Source organism: Dermacentor albipictus, chromosome 1 (genome assembly GCF_038994185.2).
Source record: "Dermacentor albipictus isolate Rhodes 1998 colony chromosome 1, USDA_Dalb.pri_finalv2, whole genome shotgun sequence".
Classification (NCBI taxonomy): domain Eukaryota; kingdom Metazoa; phylum Arthropoda; class Arachnida; order Ixodida; family Ixodidae; genus Dermacentor; species Dermacentor albipictus.
In genome coordinates this window covers 103,048,296-103,071,739 of record NC_091821.1, presented here as the reverse complement: position 1 = coordinate 103,071,739, position 23,444 = coordinate 103,048,296, and the positions used below count along the sequence as shown (strand labels likewise).

Genomic DNA, 23,444 nt, shown 5'->3' with positions numbered 1-23,444 from the left:
CGAGACGTCTTTAAAAAGTGCAGCAGTGCTCTGGCGGCTTTCTGTGCGGATGAAGGTCGAGTCCATTATCTCAGTATAGTTTTTCTTCTGTGAACCTCTTCCCCTCCTCCCTTCTGACCTCTTCCCCTCCCTCAATGTAGGCTGGCTAGTGCAGCAAAGTAGGTGCAACATAGTTAACTTCACTGCCCTTCCTTCTTTCTTTGTCCCTCTCTCTCTCTCGACATATGCACTCCGGTGGAGTGTTGCATTAGCTACCTAATGGGGTCTACGACGTACATACAAAAGTGAAATTCACTTCAGTATCAATTTATAGAGACAGATGAAATGAGAGAAAGCACGACAACAACGCTCGCAAGACGAAGTAGCGAGCTGCGGTTCCCTTATCAACTTGGACCTTTGGCCATCTTTCGCACTCGACTACAGGGAATAGCGTCGCTCCGCGCACTTCCCCTGGCACCAGTCAGCTACAGTCGCTAGAAAATTTTTCTGGTGACTCTATTGTCAGCCACCCCTGAACAACCCCGGTCGGCGACCGCAGCCAGAAGAAACAGCACTACGATGCACTAAGCTGGCAGGAGGCAGCAAATATGGGAAGAATAAGCAAGGGGTAAGAAAGACCGGAGCGCCGATCTGTCAATGCGTTCTCTTTCGCGCATATAAAGGCCCACTTGTAAGTCGTGTATGTAGCCCTTTTTTCCCTTTGTTCACTTTCTGGATCCTCCGCACCTCCTGACATTTTGCTAGCTTTGTAAGTACTTTCCTTCCCCTCTCTCTCAACAGTTAGAGCTAAATTTGACCTAAGCTGAGGATGCAGTAAGTGTAAAATTTTGTTAAAAATATTGTTGCCAGAATAAAATGACTACGTACACGTGACTGTTATGTGGTCGTTCGCAGACTGGTAGCAAATTCAAGTGGTCGACTTAGAGTTCTCCGGCAGTGCCACAAAAGTAGCGTAAGACAGCAAGAAGAGCTTCAGTGTGAGCATATAGCAGTCTCCGATTGCGATAGTACACTCGCGTTATCGGTGTATACCCGCTTATCCTAGCAACACAGCTTCAAAGCTGTTTTTGACAACTTTCGTAGCATAGCAAGAGCGTTCAAAAGCAGTTGAATGTTCAATTAAAATGCTATTGAAAATACGCAAATGAACGCGGCCTGACGTAAGCGCCTACAGCCTCCACCACACAAGAATTGCGGGATTGCGGGGCTGCGGCGCGCGCACGTGTAGTCTAACCCAGGATGCCTCGATATCTCCCTCGCCCGCCGGGGAGTAGTAGTAGCATAAACTTTTATTTTAAAAAAATCACATTCAGGTCCAGTGAGTGGGTCTCTCAGTCCAGGGCCCCACTGGCGATCGCGGCACGCCGGGCTTGGTCGAGAAGGGCCAATTGGTCCTTCCGCACCGTGCTGGCTATCCACACCTCCCACTGCCTACTGTTGGAGTTTTGCCCCATAAGGGGTGATTGGATTTCTTGTGGCCGACTCTGGCACGACCATGTGATATGGTCAAGAGATGGCCGCCCTCCGCACCAAGGGCAAGTGTTGGGATACCGGGTGGGGTGTATGTGGTGTAGTAGGAGTAGGTGTGGGTATGTACGGGTTTGTAGTCGGCGCCAGTCCCGCATTTGCGCTGAGTCCAAGGATGTGTCTGGGAAGCTATACCGTTGCCTTCCCCGTCTCTGTGCCTCCAAAATATCTTTTGCTGTGATCGGAGATTCTACGAGAGTGCGTTCCGTCGCTCGGATGCTATATTCTCGAGCGAGGCGGTCCGCCCTCTCGTTACCCCTCACTCCGGCGTGCGCCGGACACCACGTAATAGCGTGGTGTTCCGTGAGATTTCTTCCTAGGATTTTGATGGTGAGTTTGGGCAGGGTGCCTGCCATGAAAAGGCGACATGCCGACTGCGAGTCGGTCAGTATTAACGCAGAACGTGCTCTATTTTCAGCGTCACGTATAGCCAGAGCCACCGCAGTAGCCTCTGCTGTTGCCACCGACTCTGTTCTGACTGTTACGAAAATAGTAGTTTGTGCGTTTGTGGCTACCACAGTAAAAGTTTTGCTATCCTGTTTGCACGCGTCCGTGTAATAAACCTCCGGATTTCTACCGAACCTGCGTTCGAGTGTCCTGGCCCGTGCAAGGCGCCGTTGTCTGTGGTATTTCTCGCTCATGTTTTTAGGGATTGGGGACACAGAGATCAGAGCTCGTATGTTCGGTGGGAGTTCTGTTTGGTCGCTACAATGTGCCGGTCTGAGTGGATACCCTAATCGACGGAGAAGTGTTCGACCTTGCTCCCTAGAATTGAGCCTTTCTCGTTGTGCAATCAGTGTTGCAGCCACGAGTTCTTCAAATGTGTTGCTAATACCCATTGCATTAAAAAGGGTCGTGCTAGTGCAAATCGGTAGACCAAGCGCCGCCTTATAAGCTGTGCGTATAAGGGCGTTTATTTTAGTTTCCTCTGAGTTTGATACTTTTTGGAAAAGAAGGCCAAAGGTTACACGGCTTATGATAAATGCCTGTACGAGCCTTATCGTCTTTTCCTCCTTGAAGCCTTTTCTGTTTCTTGCTACTCTGTTTATCATCCTAGACACGCTGTTAACCGTTTTCCGGAGATTTGCGATCGTGTGCCCTACTGCTCCATTTTCCTGTATCCATAGTCCGAGTATCCGAGCTTTAGATACCTTCTGTATTGTTTGACCTCCCAGAGCAAGCTTTATCGGAAGTCTATCGTCCTTTCGTGTATAAGGCGCTCTTACTCGGATTAGTTCGGACTTGAGGAGGTGCGCATCGAGGCAACCTATACTCAGTTCCATACGTAGCAGTCAACGCTTTGGAGGCTACAGAGAGTCTTCTTGCAGTGGTTTCGTTCACTTGGATATAGTTCGATGTTTTTTGACCGCAATTGTGCGCAACTGTTTTTCTATATAGGTTCAATATTGAACGAAACAAGTTTTAACCCTTAGAAACAAACACACTGTGGTATACGGCTGCTAATCCGTTGTTTTAGATCATTCTTATTTAGTTGTTCTTTTGATTGTTCTTTCCGCTTTTTTTTTTTGCAACCCGTCGAGAGGAGCTTCACGTGCATGCTCGCGCGAGCAAACGCCGTTGGCGCGCAGCGAAGGATGAACGGAACGCGCGGAGTGATATTAACTTTTCTTGGCCGAACTTCTTGCGTAGCTTCCACAGCGTTGACTACTATGTATGGAACATGGTATAGTCTAATCGAGCTGCTCAACTCGGGGTGGTGCCATCTACATGAGAGAAGCGCCGTTCTGTGCGGCCATTAGCGCGGCCTCCAAGATTGCAGTGGTGCAACAGTGCGCCGTTGCGATCTTGGAGGCCAATCCTTATTAACTGAGACCTATAAGCCGACGCGACGCTCCTGTTGAACAGACTGCCAGGACGTAGCCGACGCTGTATCGGCTCCGCCAACACGCGATTGCGTACAGTATTATTTTAAATGTTGAGAAAAAGACATATAACTAATGCCGCGACCGAGGCTCGTGGCACATAGTACTTATCCGGCGATGAGACAGGCCAGTGCGGCGTTTGAGTCAGGAATGTTTAACGAAACGTTTTTCTGCAATACGCGCGTTTCGCGCGTTACAGGGCCGATCACACTGAGCTGCATTAATCATGCGTTATGTACTTTGCAGGAATATGTTTTAGGTCATCGATCTCGCAATACAGTCCGATATATCTCGCTGTGCGATAAAAAAAAAAGCATTTTCTTTTTGCATTGACAAATACACAATGTCGCTTGACCATATCCAATAGCTACATGCACAGAAAAAGACATCTGCGCAGGGAACGCGTGCATTTAATGCCGACTAGTGTGCAAGCCACATATCTTTGCGGAAATCTGTGCTTCACAAAACTAGGCTGGGGCAATTTAGTGCACAACACGACACCTTACATGAGTAAAATTTGAGTTTATGCAAGTCCTTTATTCACATGTCCTTATTTAGGCTTGCTGTTCCCAAGGGGCTCCCGCTAGTCGAGTTCACTCGGGTTCTTATGGACCTGCAGCCTCAATTGCAGTCTCCTGGATTCAAAACCAATGAAATCACGTGAGATTTAAACTTACTTGAACTCACTCAGATTCACAAACGCTACGATTTATCGATACTCACTCTCATCCATATCCACTCCCAATCGGACTGGCTCATGCTCAGATCCGCGTACTCGGACCTACGCAGACTCGGTTCAACACACTCAGACTCGCGCACACTTGTACACATTTGGACTTACTCAAGCTCCAAATCACTCGGGCTTGCTTAGACTCGCACCAACTCGAACTCACTAGGGCTCACTCAGACTCACGGGTGTGTGACGGAGAGAGCCAACTCATGAATGAGCTCACCCACATATATAGTAATAGACGGGGGTCACTAAGCCAGGAAGGCAGCGCTGACCTATTAGGCGTTACGATTTAGGCCAAAGGGGTCATTTCCTATATGACTACTACCGCCTCCACAGCAGTTTCATAGAACAATCCAACTACGATAGAAAAAAGACGAATGAAATCAAGAAAGAAAGAATCAGAAATCAGGAAAGAAAGAATCAAGAAAGAATACGTCTGGAGCATTAAATTGTAAAGTCAAAAGACCAGCCAAAAAATAAACGAAAAAAAAACAGAGAAAAAGAAAACGCGTACGAAGTGTTAACAGAGAAAGATTACAATAAAACAGTGCAAACATTCCAAAAGAATGGCCTAGGAATTTGTCAAAAGAAAGGTGAGGTGTTATCAATGCGCATACGTTCTTAAAATTTACGTACAGGGTGTTCCAGCTAACTTTAGCCAGAATTTAAAACTATGCGAATGCCAAGTAGCTGGGCAGAACCAATGTAATGTTGTTTGCCGTCGCTTGGAGATACTCAAAGTATTTTTTGCATTCTGTCTAGCTACATAATTAGTCTTAATTATTTAATCAACTTCTCAAATATTAAAATTAGATTAAAAGTGTCAGTAAGAAAATTGTAGCGCAACCTGGAAAAACTCCCGATACAGCTTTCTGTTGCTCACTACGTGCTGCATAAGTGTTTTTTCCGAGCGTGAAACAAGCCCGCGAATACACGCAAAGTGCCTCGAGTGGCCAGTCGCACGGCAATTTTGTGTGTATTCGCGAGCTTCTTTCCCGCTTGAAAAAAAAAAAACACTTATGTAGCAGGTATTGAGCAACAGAAAGCTGCATCGGGAGTTTTTCATGTTGATCTACAATTTTCTCATTGATACTTTTCATCTAATTATAATATTTGAGAAGTTGATTGAATAATTAATATTACTTATATAATTAGGCGGAATGAAAAAAATATTTGAGTATCTCCAAGCGACGGTAAACGACATTACGTTGGTTCTGTTCAGCTACGTGGCATTCGCTTATCTTTAAACGATGGCTGAAGTTAGCTGGGACACCCTGTAGATTTAGATCAGTTTCGGATGCGGTGTTTGATGCGAGGTCATTCCTATCGTTTATTGTGCATGGTAGAAGTGATCTGACCTAAAGAAAAATGTGCGACATAATTGGAAGCTTTATTTTGTTTGGATGGTCTCGGCGCTGAAAGAGAGCTGCTGGTTGAGCGAAGAAATCGTCATGAAGCGATGCCTTATGATAAAGTTTATGAGGGTAATAAAACTGGTAATCACTTTTCCGTTGAAGCGGCCTGATCCGCCCATCAAGGAACTCATGCGGTTCGTATCCCACTATCAAGAACGGACGACATAAGGGGTCTTTATTTCCTGGCTCGGACTATCATGTACGCTTATTGGTGGTTTCCTAGCTCCCTGAAGTGTCGCATACATAAATCTGATCCATCGTTAAAGCTGCAACCGCTATTAAGAATTTCTCGCTCCAATATAACGTTGTTATGCCACCTCTGGATCGGGGTTGCATTCGCGAAAGCATACACGTTCTGCATTGAAATGTCTGACACGCCTAAGTGCGACTCCTGCGGCATCGAAGAAAATATTGGACACCTCGTGTGTTTTTGTTCTCGTTATTACGTACAGAGTCACCCTTTGCGGAGAGCACTCAACCTTTCTTTGAAGAACGTTTTCAGAAGCCAAGATTCTTGTACGTACCACGGTCGTGCGTATCGCTGGTGCAGAAAGCACCGAAGGTGCTGTTACGGTATTGAAGTCGATAGGTCTCTGCGACCGTTTTTAGACTTGGTGAGCTCGTTCGAGTGTGCTCTCGAGTGGTACTCTCTCCCCCTTCCCTTCTTTCTCTTTTCTCAACCCTTTACCCCTTGCCCCAGTGCAGCGTGGCAAACAGGATGTGCGTGTGTTTTGCCTTTCCTTCCATCTCTCTATGCACCTTTTGCCAGATTAAACGCGATACGTGTTGTCACATTTATGTCGTCGCGCGAGATGCACTCGCGATATAAGGGTGTTCGTGCATCTTGATAGCCACGTGTAGAAAGCAGGCCCGTCCTATCAGAGTGTACGCATCAGAATCGATTACTGTAGTACGTTCTCTAGCTTCAGCGCATAAATCAAGATAATCTAGAATGTATGACGACGTACGCCTCTATAAGTAAGGGACATCATGCACGGGTTGCGACATTTGATTCGACGATCGCCGACGTCGCTAACTGCTATCATCGTCATCGATCTGTGCATTGCTTCGAGGGGATAAATTTTTCTAGTTCCCCTGCCGGCATGCCTGCGCACTATCACGCCAATGTTACGATAATATACGGTACTAATTCCTCATTTTCGAGTTTTACAGCGGAGCTGTTATACGCTACACTATAAAAACGGTTGCACCCTTTGGGGTGTATATTTGCCAGACAACGACAATCATCATCTGTCTTGCCCGCATTTCCTTTCTTTAGCGCTGCGAGCCCAGTACTTCCAAGTCAGGAACAGCGTGTGCGTTATCAGCATGACCGAGCATTCTCGGCAGGAACGTATCGAGCGCAACGCTTTCAAGAAAGGAAACGCAAGCAATACAGATGACGATTATCGCTGTGCATGTGGAGCATATACACCCCGAAGGGTGCAACTGTTTTTAGAGTGCAGATTCTGGCAGTTTGTGTGCGTAGGCAAAAAAGATGGCAGACCGCAAGGCGAAAAGAGCTAAAGCATAAAGCAAAAGCATATGGATGCCCTAGCTGCGTTTAATCGCGAGAAGTGTCAGAATGTATTGTGATAAAAAAAAGTACCGTAATAAAAAAAAAGTAAAACCGGAATACACACTGTTCAGTATGGATTGCGGTTTGTCGTCGCGGGCTCTATAGACAAACGCACGCAATCTTACACTCTAAGAACAGTTTACACCCTTTGGCTTGCCCCTTCTGCCACACAAAAATAATCGTCATCTGCCTTGATGCGTTTCCTTTCTTTATCGCTGCAAGCCCGGAACTTTCCAGTGACGAACGGCACGCGCGTTATCAGAAGGGGCACTCCAAAGGGTGTAAACTGTTCTATGCTGATAACGCGCGTGCCGTTCGTTACTGGAACGTTCAGGGCTCGCAGCGATAAAGAAAGGAAACGCATCAAGGCAGATGACGATTATTTTTGTGTGGCAGAAGGGGCAAGCCAAAGGGTGTAAACTGTTCTTAGAGTGTATCTCAGTTTTCATCCACGCGTGCAATGGGTAGGCGGCGAGCACTGCGTAACAGCGCGCCTGCGAAGAAGACCGTCGTGAACAGAAGCGGGAACAGATGCGCGGCGGCGGACGGCACCACGGACGAACTTCGTGCCGCGAACGCCAAGCACCTTGGGTTGGATCCAAGGAGGTTAAAGAAATACCGCTGGGGTGGAAACGATGCGCCGAACGTGAAGCCGCACGGGAGGGTCACGATAAAACTATAAACAAACGATAACAAATGGCGAAGAAGCGCTTTTCGCACACTTGGCACGAGTTAATCAGCCTCCTTGGTTAATCGTGGCTTATTTTACCAGACCCATACGTATCTGCGTGTATCAGGTTTTAGTGTGAAATCTGAATATCCTGGCATATTGTGTTGAGAAGAGCGTCATCAATATTCCGAAGTTATTATTTTCGTTGGGAGCAACCAGCTTTTATTTTCTAATTAGCCTAGCATTACAATAACAGAGCCAAATAACTTAATTTGTAAGCGGAAATCACCCGTCAAGGCTCTATTTCAAGTGAAGGAGGGGCAAGCATTCACTTCACCTTTCCTTGTAAGACGCTATGGGAGCTTCCGATCTAGCTGTTTTTCTTTAACGTACTTGGTTGGATCACCCCTACCGACTCCACTCCCACCGTAATTGTGCGTGATTTCAACACAGACGCGTCTCGGCCAGACGGAAAGCGGTTCGTGGCGTTTCTCTTGGAAAGGTTCGGCATTCAATGTTCCACAAACATTAGTGTACCCACGATGCGTCATCGGTTGTGTATAGACCTCACATTGCCCAAGGACCTTGCCAGTGTCGCCATAGAGCCACTGGCCGTATATCATAGCGATAATAAAGGGATAGTCACCTTGGTGACCAAATAATAAATCCAAAAGGGCAAACAAAAGAAGGTTAGAAAAGAAAGAAAAACATTGAGTATGCAATTTATGAAAACAACCAAAAAATCTTGAACAAGCGAAATTCATTGTAAAATGCTGTAAAATGTGTCCTATTTCCAAACAACTTATTTATCACTATATATAGCTCCGCTGGTCACCCACCTTCACAGAGTAGAATGGCCCTAAATTTTTTTCTATAATTTCCAAAAGTTTTGTGCATCGATTTTTTTACTCCGTTCTCTGCCTCGTTCTATCTCTCTCTCTGGTAGGGGGTTTTTGGTTCCTCTGTCAAGCTACCTTGAGATACCTTAACAACTTCTAGTGTTTCTACTGGAGATATAAAATTGACTTTCGGACGCATGGTCAGCCGCCCTACCGCAGTACAGGGTGTAGGTGCATGCTTCAGCGTTGTGTGGCACCGTGGGACCACCACCTCATATTAGCGTGTCGTAATCAGCCTTCTTTCTCGCGTCAGAAGCCACCCTGCGCTTGGAACGCGCTTTGAACTGGTCTCATTAAAAAGACGATGCAATTAATTACTTTGCTGCGCTCTCGAGGAATCGGGGAAACCTATGCGGAAATTACTGGGTCGACAGCAAAAAGAAAGAAAAAGCGAGACAAACTTTTTGTCGCTACTTCTCAAGTTCCTATGGCTACTTGCTGCGAAGCTGCTTTGACTAACCTCACGAAGGCCGTGGTTTATAAATGTTGCAAATGTTCAGACACCTCTATAGCTCTCATCTATATTTTCAACTTGTCTGGAAAGCCGTAATCTGGCGCACGGTGACGCAGTGGCTTTGCCATTCCGCTCCTGGGCACGAGGCCACCAGCTCGATTCCCGGCTCCGTTCGGTTGGGGCCAGAACGCGAAAACGCCCGGGCACTCAGATTCAGTCGCTCTGAAGAGGCCGTGATACCGCATTTTTGCGCTGCAACTCTTCCTCTCGCAGCGTTCTACGCATATCAAATGACGGCTCTGCGAAATATGAGTAAATATCGTGGTCGAGACATTTCTTTTTTCTCATTTACTTCTGAACGCCTTGCCTTCGTAGTTAGGCGACTCTGGTTCATCCGCAGCCGCTGACAGCCAAAACCGCGCGACCCGATCCTCGCGTCGTATGCTGTAGTAACTGTTCACTGTTTGCTTAACTATAGCTACATTACAGTGGCACCACTTGTTGTTTGTTAGACGCGAAACGCTAACGTTTCGCTAGAGATAAATAACCTGTCAGTTGGCACCATCTACGAATACACTCGGTTGTCTAGATTCATGTCACTCAGAGGAGCGCCGGTGAGCATACGGACGGCTGTAGTATATATATTTTTCATCGAACACATTCGGACAATATTTAATGAGCCATTTCCCTCTGTGAAGGCGGTTGACCAGCGAAGCTGTTTAGCACACGACACGGAGGTGACACATAATTTTGAACAAAGGTACGAACTCATTTATTATCTTGATGAGTGGTCATCGGGACGAAAGGTATGCACACTCATTTATTGCCTTGATCGGTCGCAACTCGAACTTGACTCGCAACTGCAATCACATTTATGATAATGTCAAATCGGTGCACGTACGCCGCTGGGTGGTCGGCTGGGCCGGATCGGTGTGGCATCGCAAGGGATATGTCTGCAACACGGAACGCGTAAACCACTCCCTTTTCGGGACCGACACATCCACATTGAAATCACCGACGACAACAGGGGTAGTGTCATCGCAGCTAATTCACGCAAAGTGAGTAGCCATGAACCTTACGGGACTACGAGTCATTGCATTTTTTGCTTGCTTACGGGGGTACGAGCCATTGCTGAAGGGGGTATGAGCCATTGATGATGAGTTTTCGACATGCTTTTCTGTATGTTGTATGCGTGATTAGAAAGAAGTTAATTACTGTACTCTTCACTTTGCTGAGTGCTTGAAGTCTCCGCTTTACGGAGCCATGAGCCATTGCATTTTTTGCTTGCTTACGGGAGCATGAATGCTCACGGGGGGTTTGAGCCATCGATGATAATTTTTGTTTACTGAGAACAAAAATGCATAGAGCCCTAGCCATATAGAGCATCGCTGTAAAAATTTGCCTGTTGCAGATAGCACAATTCTAGTCCATGAGCTGGTCTATTCGAAGCGGCGGACATTACTTTAAGAAGAAATGAAGTGCATAATCGACTACTTAATAAAAGATCAATAATTAAGTTTTTAACTAATTACCTTATGGCACATATTACAATTTACAAATTTTACCGGGGAGTTTGCAAGGTGGATCCACTTAGAACGAATTCTCAGGATGACACTAGTTTCCAGGTGTTCATTCCCGAACTTTGCGGAGAAATGCGTTGCGATCCCGTTACTTTTATGCTTCATTGCATAAAGCGACGTTTCGTTAAGAAGGTACGTGGAACGACAGTGCATTTTTACCGCAAGTTTGACGGCGGATATCTCGTAAATGGCGTCATCCACACAATTCTTTTCCAGTGGATGTGCCTTTCAGTGATTTGCATATAATATGTACCCGAGGTGGCTGCTGCCCGTACACAAAATCCGTGCGCGCGTTAGGCCGAGCCGTGCGCACGACTTAGACATATGCGGCAATTTGTACGTAGGCTGCTGACAAGTACAGGATATTGTACATTTAAGTGTCAGAAATATGTTTTGATTTATCTGAGAAAAAAAGTAAAGAAAGAAGAAAGCCGAGGACACCTAAGCACTTTGTATGAGTTGTGAATGCGAAGGCATTAATGTCCAATCGAACGCCGCTGAGCGGTCCTTCGAGTATTGCGCTTCGAGTAATGTGCCATATCGGTATACGTGCAGCGCGAGCCAGCAGGCAGCAGTAGCCTGCACGCCCCCGACGTCCTGTGTGGCGACAGACCGCGAGGAAGCAGCAGCGGCTACTAAAGTCCACTTTTAGGGCTGATTTACGCTCGAGCCGCCCATCGCAGCAAGCCGCACCGCAAGCGGCCGGTCCGCCAGTGTAAACCGAAATTTCGGCACCAGTGTGCGCCATGCGCAGTTATTCGCACGACCGCATGCGTGCGGCAGGCGGGCGATGCGGCTCGAGCGTAAGTCGGCCTTAAAGGTCAACTGCAACGAAATTTCACTTGCGCTAAATTGACTATATATGCCTAGCGTATACTCTTACAGTAATCTTGTCAATGTCGCAGGGCTGGTAATTGACTAATTTTGTTATTAGCAGCTAATAAATAGCGCCTATGCAAACGACGCGTGCACCTGGCGGCAAACCGGTAGCGATGTGGATATGGAGGATATTGAGGAGCCGTACGCAACTGTTGATCTCTCAGTTGCGCCATGTTGCGCCTAGGCAGCCAGGCGCATTGTTCGCTCATCGTTTGCGAGATGGCGGGCTCTCTCTCGGCATGCGTTCTCCCTGTTGTGCTCGTGACTTGAGCTGTCGCAAGAATGCCGTTGCATGGCCGTCGGGTTCTCGAATACATACCCTAACACGAGCCATGGCTGTGCAGTACACAACGCTGAGTACAGGAAGGCCCCCTAACACATCTTTCCTGTCCCGGCTTTCAGAGCGAAAGCGTGCACCACGGTGCACCAAGCAACTGCAACGCGAACCGGCCAACGCGCACAAAGCGTGCGAACAGCACGTGACGAAGATGCACATGCTGCTACATTTCAACGGCACAGTCGCTTACCCATCGAGATCTGCTTGGAAAACGCTTTCTTGGGGTGACTATAAGTACTATATGCCACGATGGCTCACAAAAACCGAATGTAACGTTATTTATTTATTTATTTATTTATTTATTTATTTATTTATTTATTTATTTATTTAGTGATACCGAAATCCCAGGAAAGGATTTTCGCAGGATGGGCGACAAGATACAAGCACTGATCAAGTGTTTACAAAAGAAGCCAGAAAAAACAAAGGCCGCAAATGATTAGTAAACAAAAAAAGGATGAGCATTTGAGAGAAAAAAGTTCAATGATGGCAGTGCAACATAGGAGTAGACATAACAGCACAGTAAGGTTTATGGCATATCTTAATTATTCAGGAACACATAAAAGATTGAATAATACAGTAATACAAAATTTAAGGGGCATAAAGTTGATAACAATAAGAAATTAGTAACTATATGGGCAGCAGGGAATGAATGCAACAGAAAATAGATGTTAATGGACACTGAGGCTTCTCGTGAATGACGTCAGAGATTGCTGTAGTACTTGATCGTTAGTAAGCCGATTCCATTCCGTTACTGTTCTTGGAAAAAATGAATATTTAAAGCAGTTATTACGCTGACGAAAAGGGGTGATTGTGAGATTATGACGTTGTCTGGTAGTGTAACCTGAAGAGAAGGATATTAGTCAGTCAATTTTAATCTTAAAATGACCTTTGATTAATTGGTATAAGAACGTAAGTCGGGAAACGCGATTTCTTTCGGATACAGAAATCAAACCAGCCCTATTTAACAGATCAGTTACTGATGTGCGTCCATAGTTATTGTAAACACAACGAACTGCCTTCTTTTGTACTTTTTCAATTTTATTAGTGTTCGTTTTAGTAAATTGATTCCAAATTATCGCCGCATAATCTAATATTTAGAAGGACAACTGATTTGTAAGCTAGGAGCTGGACTCTGGGTGTGGAGAGTTTTAGCGCTCGCCTAAGAAAAAAAAGTTTGCGGTTAGCATTGCTTATAACCTGATGAATGTGTTTAGTCCAGTCAAGGTCGTTAGTAATCCATAATCCTAGATATTTGTATTGTGCAACTTCGGAAAGTGTATTGTTAGCAAAAGAATATTGGAATGTGCGAGGATTGATTTTGCGGATTATTCTCATGTAAACGGTTTTTTGAAAATTTATGGGCATCTGCCAGGCATCACAACATTCAGTAATCTTTTGGACGGCCTCGTTCAGTGTTGTTTGATCTGATATGGTTTTAATTTCTGAGTAGAGCACGCAATCATCCGCGTATAATTTAATATGAACTCGAATGTCTTTTACGATGTCGTTTGTATAAACGATGAATAGAAGTGGCCCAAGCACCAAACCCTGAGGGACGCCAGAGGCAACATAGAGACTGAGATGAATGATCACGAGAAGGGACATATTGTTGACGGTTACTCAAGTATGCTGAAATCCAATTAGTAATATTGTTATTTTTGATTGTGCTATTTATTCTGGAATGCAGCTTTTTGTGAGAAACTTTATCAAATGCTTTTGCGAAATTCATAAATATGGCATCTGTTTGGTTCCCATTATTAATAGAGTTAGCAAAGTCATGTACAGTTTGGACTAATTGAGTGTAAGTAGAATAACCCTTGCGGAATCCGTACTGAAGATTTGTAATAAAATCTTATTTTTCAAGAGAATCAGAGATGTGGATATATATTATGTGCTCCGTAATTTTGCAAGTTGTCGATGTTAGTGAGATTGGTCTATAATTATTGATGCACTCTTTCTTACCGTTTTTATGTACCGGTTCAACTCTGGCCGTCCTCCAGGCGTTCGGAACCTGTCATTCGTGCAGAGATCTTGAACATACTATAAACAAGCACTTGGCTACCCATTCTGCATACCTAGTTAGGAATGCATTTGGTATGTTATCGGGCCCGGGGGACTCTGATATCGAGATTCAAAAGTATTTTAATAATACCTTGCTCACTGATGACAAGATCAGGCATCGGAGGTAAACATGTTTCGAAAGCGGGCAGTATGCCATTATCATTAGTGAAAACAGATTTGAAGTATTCGTTAAAAGCAGATGATATTTCTTTTTCGTCATGGGTTAGAGTTCCGTTGACTTCAAACGCATGAGAATCTCTGGATACTGGAGAGATTGTGCGCCTGAATTTCTCTGGTGAAGTTGAAATGAAGTTAGGCAACAAGTTGCCAAAATAATTTTCTTTATCGAGTGCTATCTGACTTTGATATTGAACAGTAAGAATGGAATTTTTTTCTTGCAGACACCTAGGACGGTTAACTGCTTGCTTTTTCTTTTTCAATCGTTTTAACTTTCTGGGCATTTGTATTGAAGTACGAGAAATCCATGGATTCTCACGTTTTAGCTTTTTAATAATTCTTGGCACAAAACGTTCAATACACATCAATACGAATCCTTGAAGGAAATCCACAAATCATCTACATTTGCTGTTGACATTGAAAAACTATCAAAATGAAAGGATAAGACATCGATTATCGATGTGTCATCTGCACGTGAGAAGTTAGGAAAACAAGAATGTTTTCGATTTCTCTCGATAGCAGTGTCAGATAAGGTAAGGAGTACGGCCTGGTGATCGAGGATTCCCGTGACAATTTCGCATTATGATTTAGTACTAATAGGTCCGCTCACGAAGAAAAGGTCTAGTATAGATTTAGAACTGTCGTGTATCCTAGTGTACTCGCCAACAACTTGAGATAAATCAAAAGCAAATGCTATATCCAACATAGCATCACCTGTTTTGCCATTATCGTTTACGAGGGACATTGTGGACCAGTCAATATTAGGTAGGTTGAAATCGCCAGCAAGAATTATTCGATCGCCAGGTTTTATATACGTGTTCATGTAAACTTTTAAATCATCCAAAAGTGACAGGGAAGAGGAAGGGGGCCTGTACATCACGCCTATGATGTACCTGATTCGACCACAATAAGCTTTACTAAAAATGCACTCAACATTTGACACATCAGGCATCCTGAAAACTCGTAATGATTTTTTGTGGATAATACAGACGCCACTACCTCTACCAATGCGGTCTTTACGGAGTGCATTGTACCCAGCAGGCACAAATTCGCTGTCGAAAATTTCATCACGTAGTATTGTGTTGTTTCTGTCACTTATTTTTCCTTTTGGTCAATCAGATACGCTCTCTTTTTTTCTGTATCCCAGGCATACAGAACACCATCTATGCTTATTTTATCGAAGACCAGTTTTACTTTAGCGCCGTTTGCTTTTTCTTCCGTTGCACTGTCCCACAAAAGTTTACGCACCTCACGACCGTGCTTTGAAAAGTCTTCGGACAAAGACAACGATGAGCCTCTTAGTTTGTGAAATGCACGTAAAATGGACGACTTTTTCCGATAGTCAAGAAATTTTATAATAACCGGTCAAGATTTCCCATTAGATTTACGGCCAAGCCTATGAGGTCTTTCATTACCTTTAGGCGTTATACCTATCTTCTTTGTTATTAGGTCGTCCTTTATCTTCTCAAGTTCTTCAAACGTCTCGTTTCCCGACTCTTCAAATCCATAAACAATAAGGTTATTGCGACTGCTTCGGTTTTCTAATTCATCCACCTTATTTGTCACAAATGATAATTGACTGTCAAACTCTGTAATTTTTTTTAATTCACCTACTTCTTTCGGCAGTGAGCCCACACTGGATAACTAATGCTCAGTTTCATCTATTCTATTGCTTAGTGTCGAGATTTTCTCTTTGATTTCATTCTGTGTAACGACAATTCCTTCAATAGTTCCTTGGACCTTCTTTTGGTCATCTAGTAGTTCTGATAGCAGCTCCTTTTCAGAAGGTCCTGGGTTTGTCTCAATGTCGCCCGAAAGAAGTAGGTTAGTAGGCAGTAAATAAATGTTTGTCAAAATACATTTGATACACTGTGGGCAGGGCAGCAGCAACAAAAACCGGTCATCGCTACGGTAACAGTACATAGGAACGTTTTTAATAACCTGTAGAGTAAAGCAGAAGTGACTGCTGAACATATTGCCGATACTGCTGCTGGCCTGACCACTGATGAAAGGTGATGTTGCTCGGTCGTTTAAAGGAGCTCGACGAGCCACGTGATGTGACGTCACAGTTGTCGAGAAAGAGCAGTACGCTCTTACTTGTGGAATGTAGGGCACCTTGATCACCGGACATCTGGCACGTACGCCAGAGTTTCTGCAGTCAGCTCATTGAAAACATCCACGTCGATTGTCGTTGATGCGCAATCGCAGGGCCACCGATGATTCTCGTGGTGCATAGGCTCGTAGATCTGGTCCACACACGTAGCCGCTGAGTCGCAGCCATGCAGTGGAAGCGGTCCGCTCTGAAGGGCCGCCCAAACCTGTAAAGCAAAGCAGAACTGACTGCTGTACATGTTGCCGATATTGCTGCTGGCCTGCCCACTGATTGCAGTTCAAAAGTAGATTGTATTCAAGGGCGATATTCTCGAGCGAATAATTGCGTTAGTGCATCATCTTCCCGATATTTCGTGCGTCTCTACATCTGACGCGTCGAAGTAGACGAACGAAATCCTTTCTGACACAGCGCCAGAAACGAGCAGGAACCGCATGCTGCAAATGTCGCGAAGGGGAACGCGCCGCGACGGCCATGGTGTATATGCAGCGCCAAGCCAGGCAGGAATGCAATGCCGCCAAAGCGAAATGGGCGAAGCTTAACCTCTACGGCTTTATCACCACCGCAGTCAGGCCTGCCTGGCCGTGAGTTAGCACCGACCTCCTCTAGACCGGCCGTGCCAGACCTCAGCTACTTATCCTCCTTTGCTACAGATGGCGGTAGTTGTCTGATCGGTCGACGAGTCCGGCGCTTCCAGCGTGCCTGGCAACGGTCGGTGTCATGCCGGAGACGCTAAGATCGCTAAAATTTTACCCTGTGCTTTAAACGTGACCCGCAGCAGCGCGGCTATCAGTTGTTGACGCAGCGTTGGCGGACAAGTGCGCGGCGAGCGACCGCTTCTTGGTTTGTCGAAGGCGCAAACGCAACATGCTCGCTTCAGTGAACCCGAACAGCATGCTGCTGGTCAGCCAAGCTAGCGTGCGGTAGAACACGTTCTATTCCCGCGCCAACCACACTAGAGTGTAGGGCGTCAAATTTTTGCCGATGTAGCGGAACTGCGCCACCCGTGGATCGCACTCGCATTAAGCCGGACTACACTGCACCTTTAGCTTGGCCACCCCGATGCGCTCTTCTTCGAACGGAGGCAGACGGTATCGAGGCCCTGCTGTGGAATGTAGACAGCCAGATAGAGAAAACTGGTTGGACTCGGAGACTACTTTGCGTGAAAAGAACATCGCGGGCGCGCAACAGCGTTGTCACAGTGCACGAAGCACCAAGCAAAGTATACTAACTCTATGGCTAGTAGACGTGCGGACCCTGTTCGCTGATAACCGGAACGGAATACAAGCAAGGAAAGCAGACAGTACGGGTTCTGCTTTTTCACATTCTTCACTGTACGTCAATTGACCCGGGCAATAATGGCGGTGTTTTTTTTTTCAGTTTCGGTATGAAAAACATCGATTTTTGCGAACTCTTTGTGACAGATTGACCTATATTTCAACCGCAAGATCTTGCACAGAGGCTACTGCATGTGTAAATTGTCTAAAACTGGGCTTTTTACGCGGTTGAAAATTTCGTTGCAGTAGGCCTTTAAGCTCAATGGGGGCGAGAGGGAGAGATACGGACTGCGCTCCGGCTTCCGAGAGCGAGAGCGAGTGCCACGTGGCGTCGCGGCGATTCCCCCTCCCCTCACGCAGCAGCAGGTGGGCCCTTTCGCCCGTTCTGCTCCGTCAAGGAGCACTCGTGATGTAGCGTCGTAGCCAATAGGAATTGAGGTGCCGTTTCACTGCTCCAAACGACAGACGCCGGCTTTTTGCTCAGTGGGCCATTTGACGCTTTCGCATCAATATATACAAGAGCTGGGATTCAGGCAAGGTTCTTGTTCCTTGTGAAGTTTTTGCTCCGTGACCGATCCCCTGTGGCCAACAGTCCGACTACGATCGGCAGCATTATCGGCTAATTGTTTTCGACAGCATTTTCGGCATGACAGCCATCCGAACTGCGGCTGATTCCACCGTTCCGACGTGTCGTCGGCGCAGTATTGCAAGTTTGTGAATCAGCGACGCCGTCTACCGTCAACGTCGTGTCAGCATCAGTGCCGTGTTCACATAGAGTGAAAAAGTACGCGAAAAAATAGACGGATATGCAGGATATACACAAAGAATGCCTAAAGTAACGATACTGCTACGGGATCCACCTTAATGGGGTTTTAGCACTTTGTCTAACTCTCTCTCTCTCTCTCTCTCTCTCTCTCTCTCACACACACACACACACACACACACGCACGCACGCACGCACGCACGCACGCACGCACGCACGCACGCACGCACGCACGCACGCACGCACGCACGCGCGCGCACACACACACACACACACACACACACACACACACACACACACACACACACACACACACACACACACACACACACACACACACACACACACACACACACACACACACACACACACACACACACACACACACACACACACACACACACACACACACACACACACACACACACACACACACACACACACACACACACACACACACACACACACACACACACACACACACACACACACACACACACACACACACACACACACACACACACACACACACACACACACACACACACACACACACACACACACACACACACACACACACACACACACACACACACACACACACACACACACACACACACACACACACACACACACACACACACACACACACACACACACACACACACACACACACACACACACACACACACACACACACACACACACACACACACACACACACACACACACACACACACACACACACACACACACACACACACACACACACACACACACACACACACACACACACACACACACACACACACACACACACACACACACACACACACACACACACACACACACACACACACACACACACACACACACACTGCTTTGCATTTTTCAAACCTGTGACGTTTCTTCCAGTCAGGGTTTTTTTTATTTCTACAATATGAAAAGGAGTTGTCGTCGCCATTATAAAAAAAATAAAAGCACCATGCAGAAAGCTAATCCAGGGCTCTCGATTAGAGCGTTTCTCAAAGGCCACGTGCCCTGTAACGTGAAACTTGATCCAATATCAAGTGCTATCGCTTCCCGTTCCCTTCCCGCCATTGTCATTCCCGCCATTATTGTCAGATCCTCGGCGAGTCACTGCCAACCGGCATAACTGAGCGGCTTATACTGTTAGTACAAATTACATATCCTTACCCGTCTGCACACTTACTTGTTATGCGCTTCGACACTCTATTAGAAAACAATTGCCGGCGCTAACGGGTGATTAACGCCACAAAGATAAAGTGCGGGGATTTTAGGAGCAGCCACGTCTAGTGCAATGAAAGGTATACACCCTCGTTCTGTAATGGCGCATTCTGTACAATGCACAGATCCGTCTCTTCAAAGCGCGCGTTTTCTTAGCAGGCGGTCACGCGCAGCAGTGGAAGTGATCGGTCGCTTTAAAGCGGTGATACAATCTGCGGAGGCGCTGAATGACCTCAAACGCGCGCCTTGAGAGTTTCGCGGTACGTGCCCTGTTTCTCCCGCAGCGGAGTTGAGCGCTATTTGGCCAACGGGGAAGAGATACACCAGTGGGCGCACAGCCGACGCAGGGCTGTCGGTGTGTGCACGTCTGGCTGAGCGCGATTATACGCGCGCAATCGCCGGGTATTGGCCGTGGCAAAAGCCTTCGGCGCACACTATAACTGCACGCATTAAGCGATTAAGCGACTACTGGCAGCTAATCGAACTAAACCTTTGGCCTATCGGTGCACTCGACGGCCGCCAGCTGTATCTTAATTCCGTTCGCTGACGAGCGGCTCACATCCGCACACTCCCGATTCCCGCTAACATTAGAGATACTGCGTACTAGACAAGGACGATGGCGGAATACAGATGCGGCAATGCGAAAAAAAAAATCTTGTCCCGTCTTTGTCGTTAACTAGTTCAAGCTTTGACCCGGAGTGCCGCAACACACGCGCCGGCACTATTGTATACACGTAGTTTTTATCCTGTCCTTTCAAACCTAACCTCTAGCCACTGTTCAACCACTTTTCCTCTACTAGCTGTTAGATACGGACCATTAACTAGCATCGGTAAAGTTCTCCATGCGCAACCTCTTGCCGTCGCATTCCAAATTGGCTATCCCGCCCTCGTGTGCCGCGCGTGGAGCTTTTGTCTCCCCCCTTTGTGACGCTTTCCGAAAGTTCATCCGGAGGCCGGCACGGTTCTAGGTAGTTGACCCTAGCCACGAGAGAATTTGCTTTGCAGCACTAGAAGGTCGTTCAAGGACTACCAATCCCTCCTGCTGAGCGCCTACCAGGCGAGGAGGCAACACCGGACGGAGGCAGCCATCGGAGAATAGAGCCCGTGGAGTGTCGCCATTGGCCGAACATGACGCTACTTGCATGGGTCCTACGATTGGACGAAAATGACACCTGTACGGGCTCACCGAGTTGATGAAAATTACGTGACCTGGACGGACTGAAGAGATTATAAGCCCGAGAACAATCGGAAATAGAGAGACGTTCTTCTTGCCGTGGGCCGCAGCGTGCGATTTGTATCCGGCCGTTTACGATGACTTTCTACTGCTATTTTACCCGTTTCTAGTCCCGTACATAATGTAAATAAACCTTCATTTCTCTAAGTCCTCCTAAACGTCGGCCAACTCCCGCACTCAAAGGCAAGATCCCAATATAGCCGATGTTCAGGTGCTAGGCTCAAAGCTATATATAGGCGTGGCCAGCGGTACTCTTTTATTTTTCGTCCCCAATACAACCAATAATGATGCATGAGAAACTTCTCGTTCCCGCCTCTATTGCGCTATATTTGATCTGAAGCAATGCGCCAAATTGGCCAACAGCGCTCCAAGTGGCCGATCGTATAAGGCCGGATGTTAACTAAGCTAGATGGCGCAATGTTCGGATTACCACATCCAAGCGAGGTAGAATCACCGTCCCTTAACTACCAGCATAAAATGTGATTACGTATGTTATTGAGGAACTGGGGCGCCTCTGTCATGTTATGGCTTCACACGCTCTAGCTCATTCGCGGCGCACATGCGCAGATGGCATCTAGTCTGGCCGGTAACTGTAACGGTACGGTAACGTTACAGTAACGCTACGCTTAATTTTGACTTATTGTGGGAGGGACGTTACAAAAGTTTTGCTTTTGAGGTGCACAATATGTAAACGTAAAATCATTGCAATCACTGTAACTTGGTGAAAAGAATTGCCATAACATTCTGTGCGCTTTTCAATTCCCACATGTAAACGTTTTCTTCTTTTTTTAACACTATTTCCATTCGTTTTCTTTAAGTCCTGCCACCTTTGTTTCGGACAGGCCAGAGAAACTCCTTCAATCTTGAGGAAACCTCTTCATAGCTATAAAGAAACTTCCATCTTAGGTGCAATTTTTTTTATTTTAGTGAGCCCGAAACAGTAACGTCAGAACAAGTGGGGCTTGTAGGGTGTTTTGCTCATAATTATATCATAACTGTTGTCATCAGAACAAGTGGGGCTTGTAGGGTGTTTTGCTCATGATTATACCATAACTGTTGTCGAGTACAGCAATTCAATGCTTGCTGCGGCGAGCAGACGCATTATCATGATGCAACGCAGTCTCCCGTTAAGCTGTCCTTTGACGGCGTTTACGAAGTTTCTAGTGATTGTTTCGCACGCACACTGTTGTATACCATGTCCATTGTTTCTGCAGTGGACGGGTACGACCTTACCTATTTTGCAACGATATCTACATCATTTCCTTCCCAACATTCCGAAGCATCTTCACTTATTTGGATGATTTTCATTCCGAAGAAACTATACGCTGTCTACTAAAATGTATTCTTTAGAGGAAGATGATAAATCCGATTTCACCATGCACCTATGATGATGTCACGAACTTATCTGTCGAGTTATTTGCGTCGAATGTGACCAGAGCCGGTATGGCGAAATAATTGTTTTGCTCGATTCTATTTTTCTTCATCCTTCCTCACCACCAAGCGATCATGGTGATAGCGCATAGCCAGATCACTGCTGGAACCATTAACGAAGCGCGATAATGAAAGGAATTGTTTCATAATGACCGGCTCTGCATTACTTCGTGCCATTCAACCATTGTGAGCTCTTGCACGTCTGTCAGAGTATGGGGCAATCATTGAAATGTGAACTTTCCTGACGCTGAGATAATCACCCAGTATTTAGGAACCTGCGATGAGCTATCCTGTAAATACCACTACAATGTCTAAAGAATGACTAGACAATTTGTCTATGGGAGGTGGGACTAGTCAAGCTGCCGTTATGCAGCTTTTATCCTGCCATCCCCACCGCTTTGTATACATCAGCGTACTTATGTGGTAAATAAACTTCTTCTTCTTCTTTCCCCTTACCATTTCTTTTTTAACCAAAGCTGCAAGGTTTTCCTCACCCAGCGCATTTTTGTCTGACTCCCAATCATTTCGTCATCTTCTACAATTTCTAGCTCGGGAAGGGCGAAGGTCCTCGAATGCCCGTGGCATCACACCAAGGCTTAGTGTCTGTGGCGTTCTCCTGCATATCACGACGAGGTCGTGGGTTCGATTCCGGGCTGCGGCGACCGTATTGTTATCGGCGCGGAATAAAAGAAAGAAAGTCGCGTATACTTATATTTAGGTTCGCGTTAAAAGAATTTTACGGAGTCAAAATTAATCAGTAGCCCTCCACTACGACGTCTTTGGTAGCCCCACTATTGCTTCGGGACGTTTAAACCCCGCGAATCAATCAATCAAGATCACGGGAATTCGTAGCCTGGATATGCTGTCTTCACAACTTCATATCTCTCGGTAGGTGGATGCCACGCGGACGGAAACAAATTTTGCTCTCTTATCAGAACCGACCATACGGGAAAATGTACAATTCTTACGCGAGGTTCATTTAAAAAGCGGCACCAATGGCCAATCGTATTTCTTGAAAGCGAAATAACAGACCATATCAAAGTCCAGCTCGAAGCTTTACGTTGTGAAGCACGTACTACCTAATATCGGCTGTGGCGAAAGAAAATTTTGCCTGCCAGCTAACCGCGTCAAAACGCTATACAGAGGAAACACTGTGCTGCGGGTGTGCTTGGAAGACAAGGACAGAG

The 23,444-nt window shown here is 46.1% G+C and overlaps 2 protein-coding genes across 6 annotated transcripts in view; one reads left to right on the top strand and one right to left on the bottom strand.

The window, feature by feature from the left end:
- Positions 1 to 23,444, top strand: part of LOC135914203 (ileal sodium/bile acid cotransporter-like) — a 263,412-nt gene that overhangs the window by 118,954 nt on the left and 121,014 nt on the right. The gene's annotated exons all lie outside the window — the stretch shown is intronic.
- The window catches only part of LOC135914204 (uncharacterized), a 45,921-nt gene continuing 37,728 nt past the window's right edge, over positions 15,252 to 23,444 (bottom strand). For all 3 annotated transcript variants that reach the window (XR_011508083.1, XR_011508082.1, XM_070524187.1), the window contains one exon: positions 15,252 to 16,512. Coding sequence is in view for 1 of the 3 variants with exons in the window: in XM_070524187.1 (XP_070380288.1) it covers positions 16,358 to 16,512 (155 nt within the window). In the remaining 2 variants the exon portion in view is untranslated. The remainder of the gene's footprint in view (positions 16,513 to 23,444) is intronic.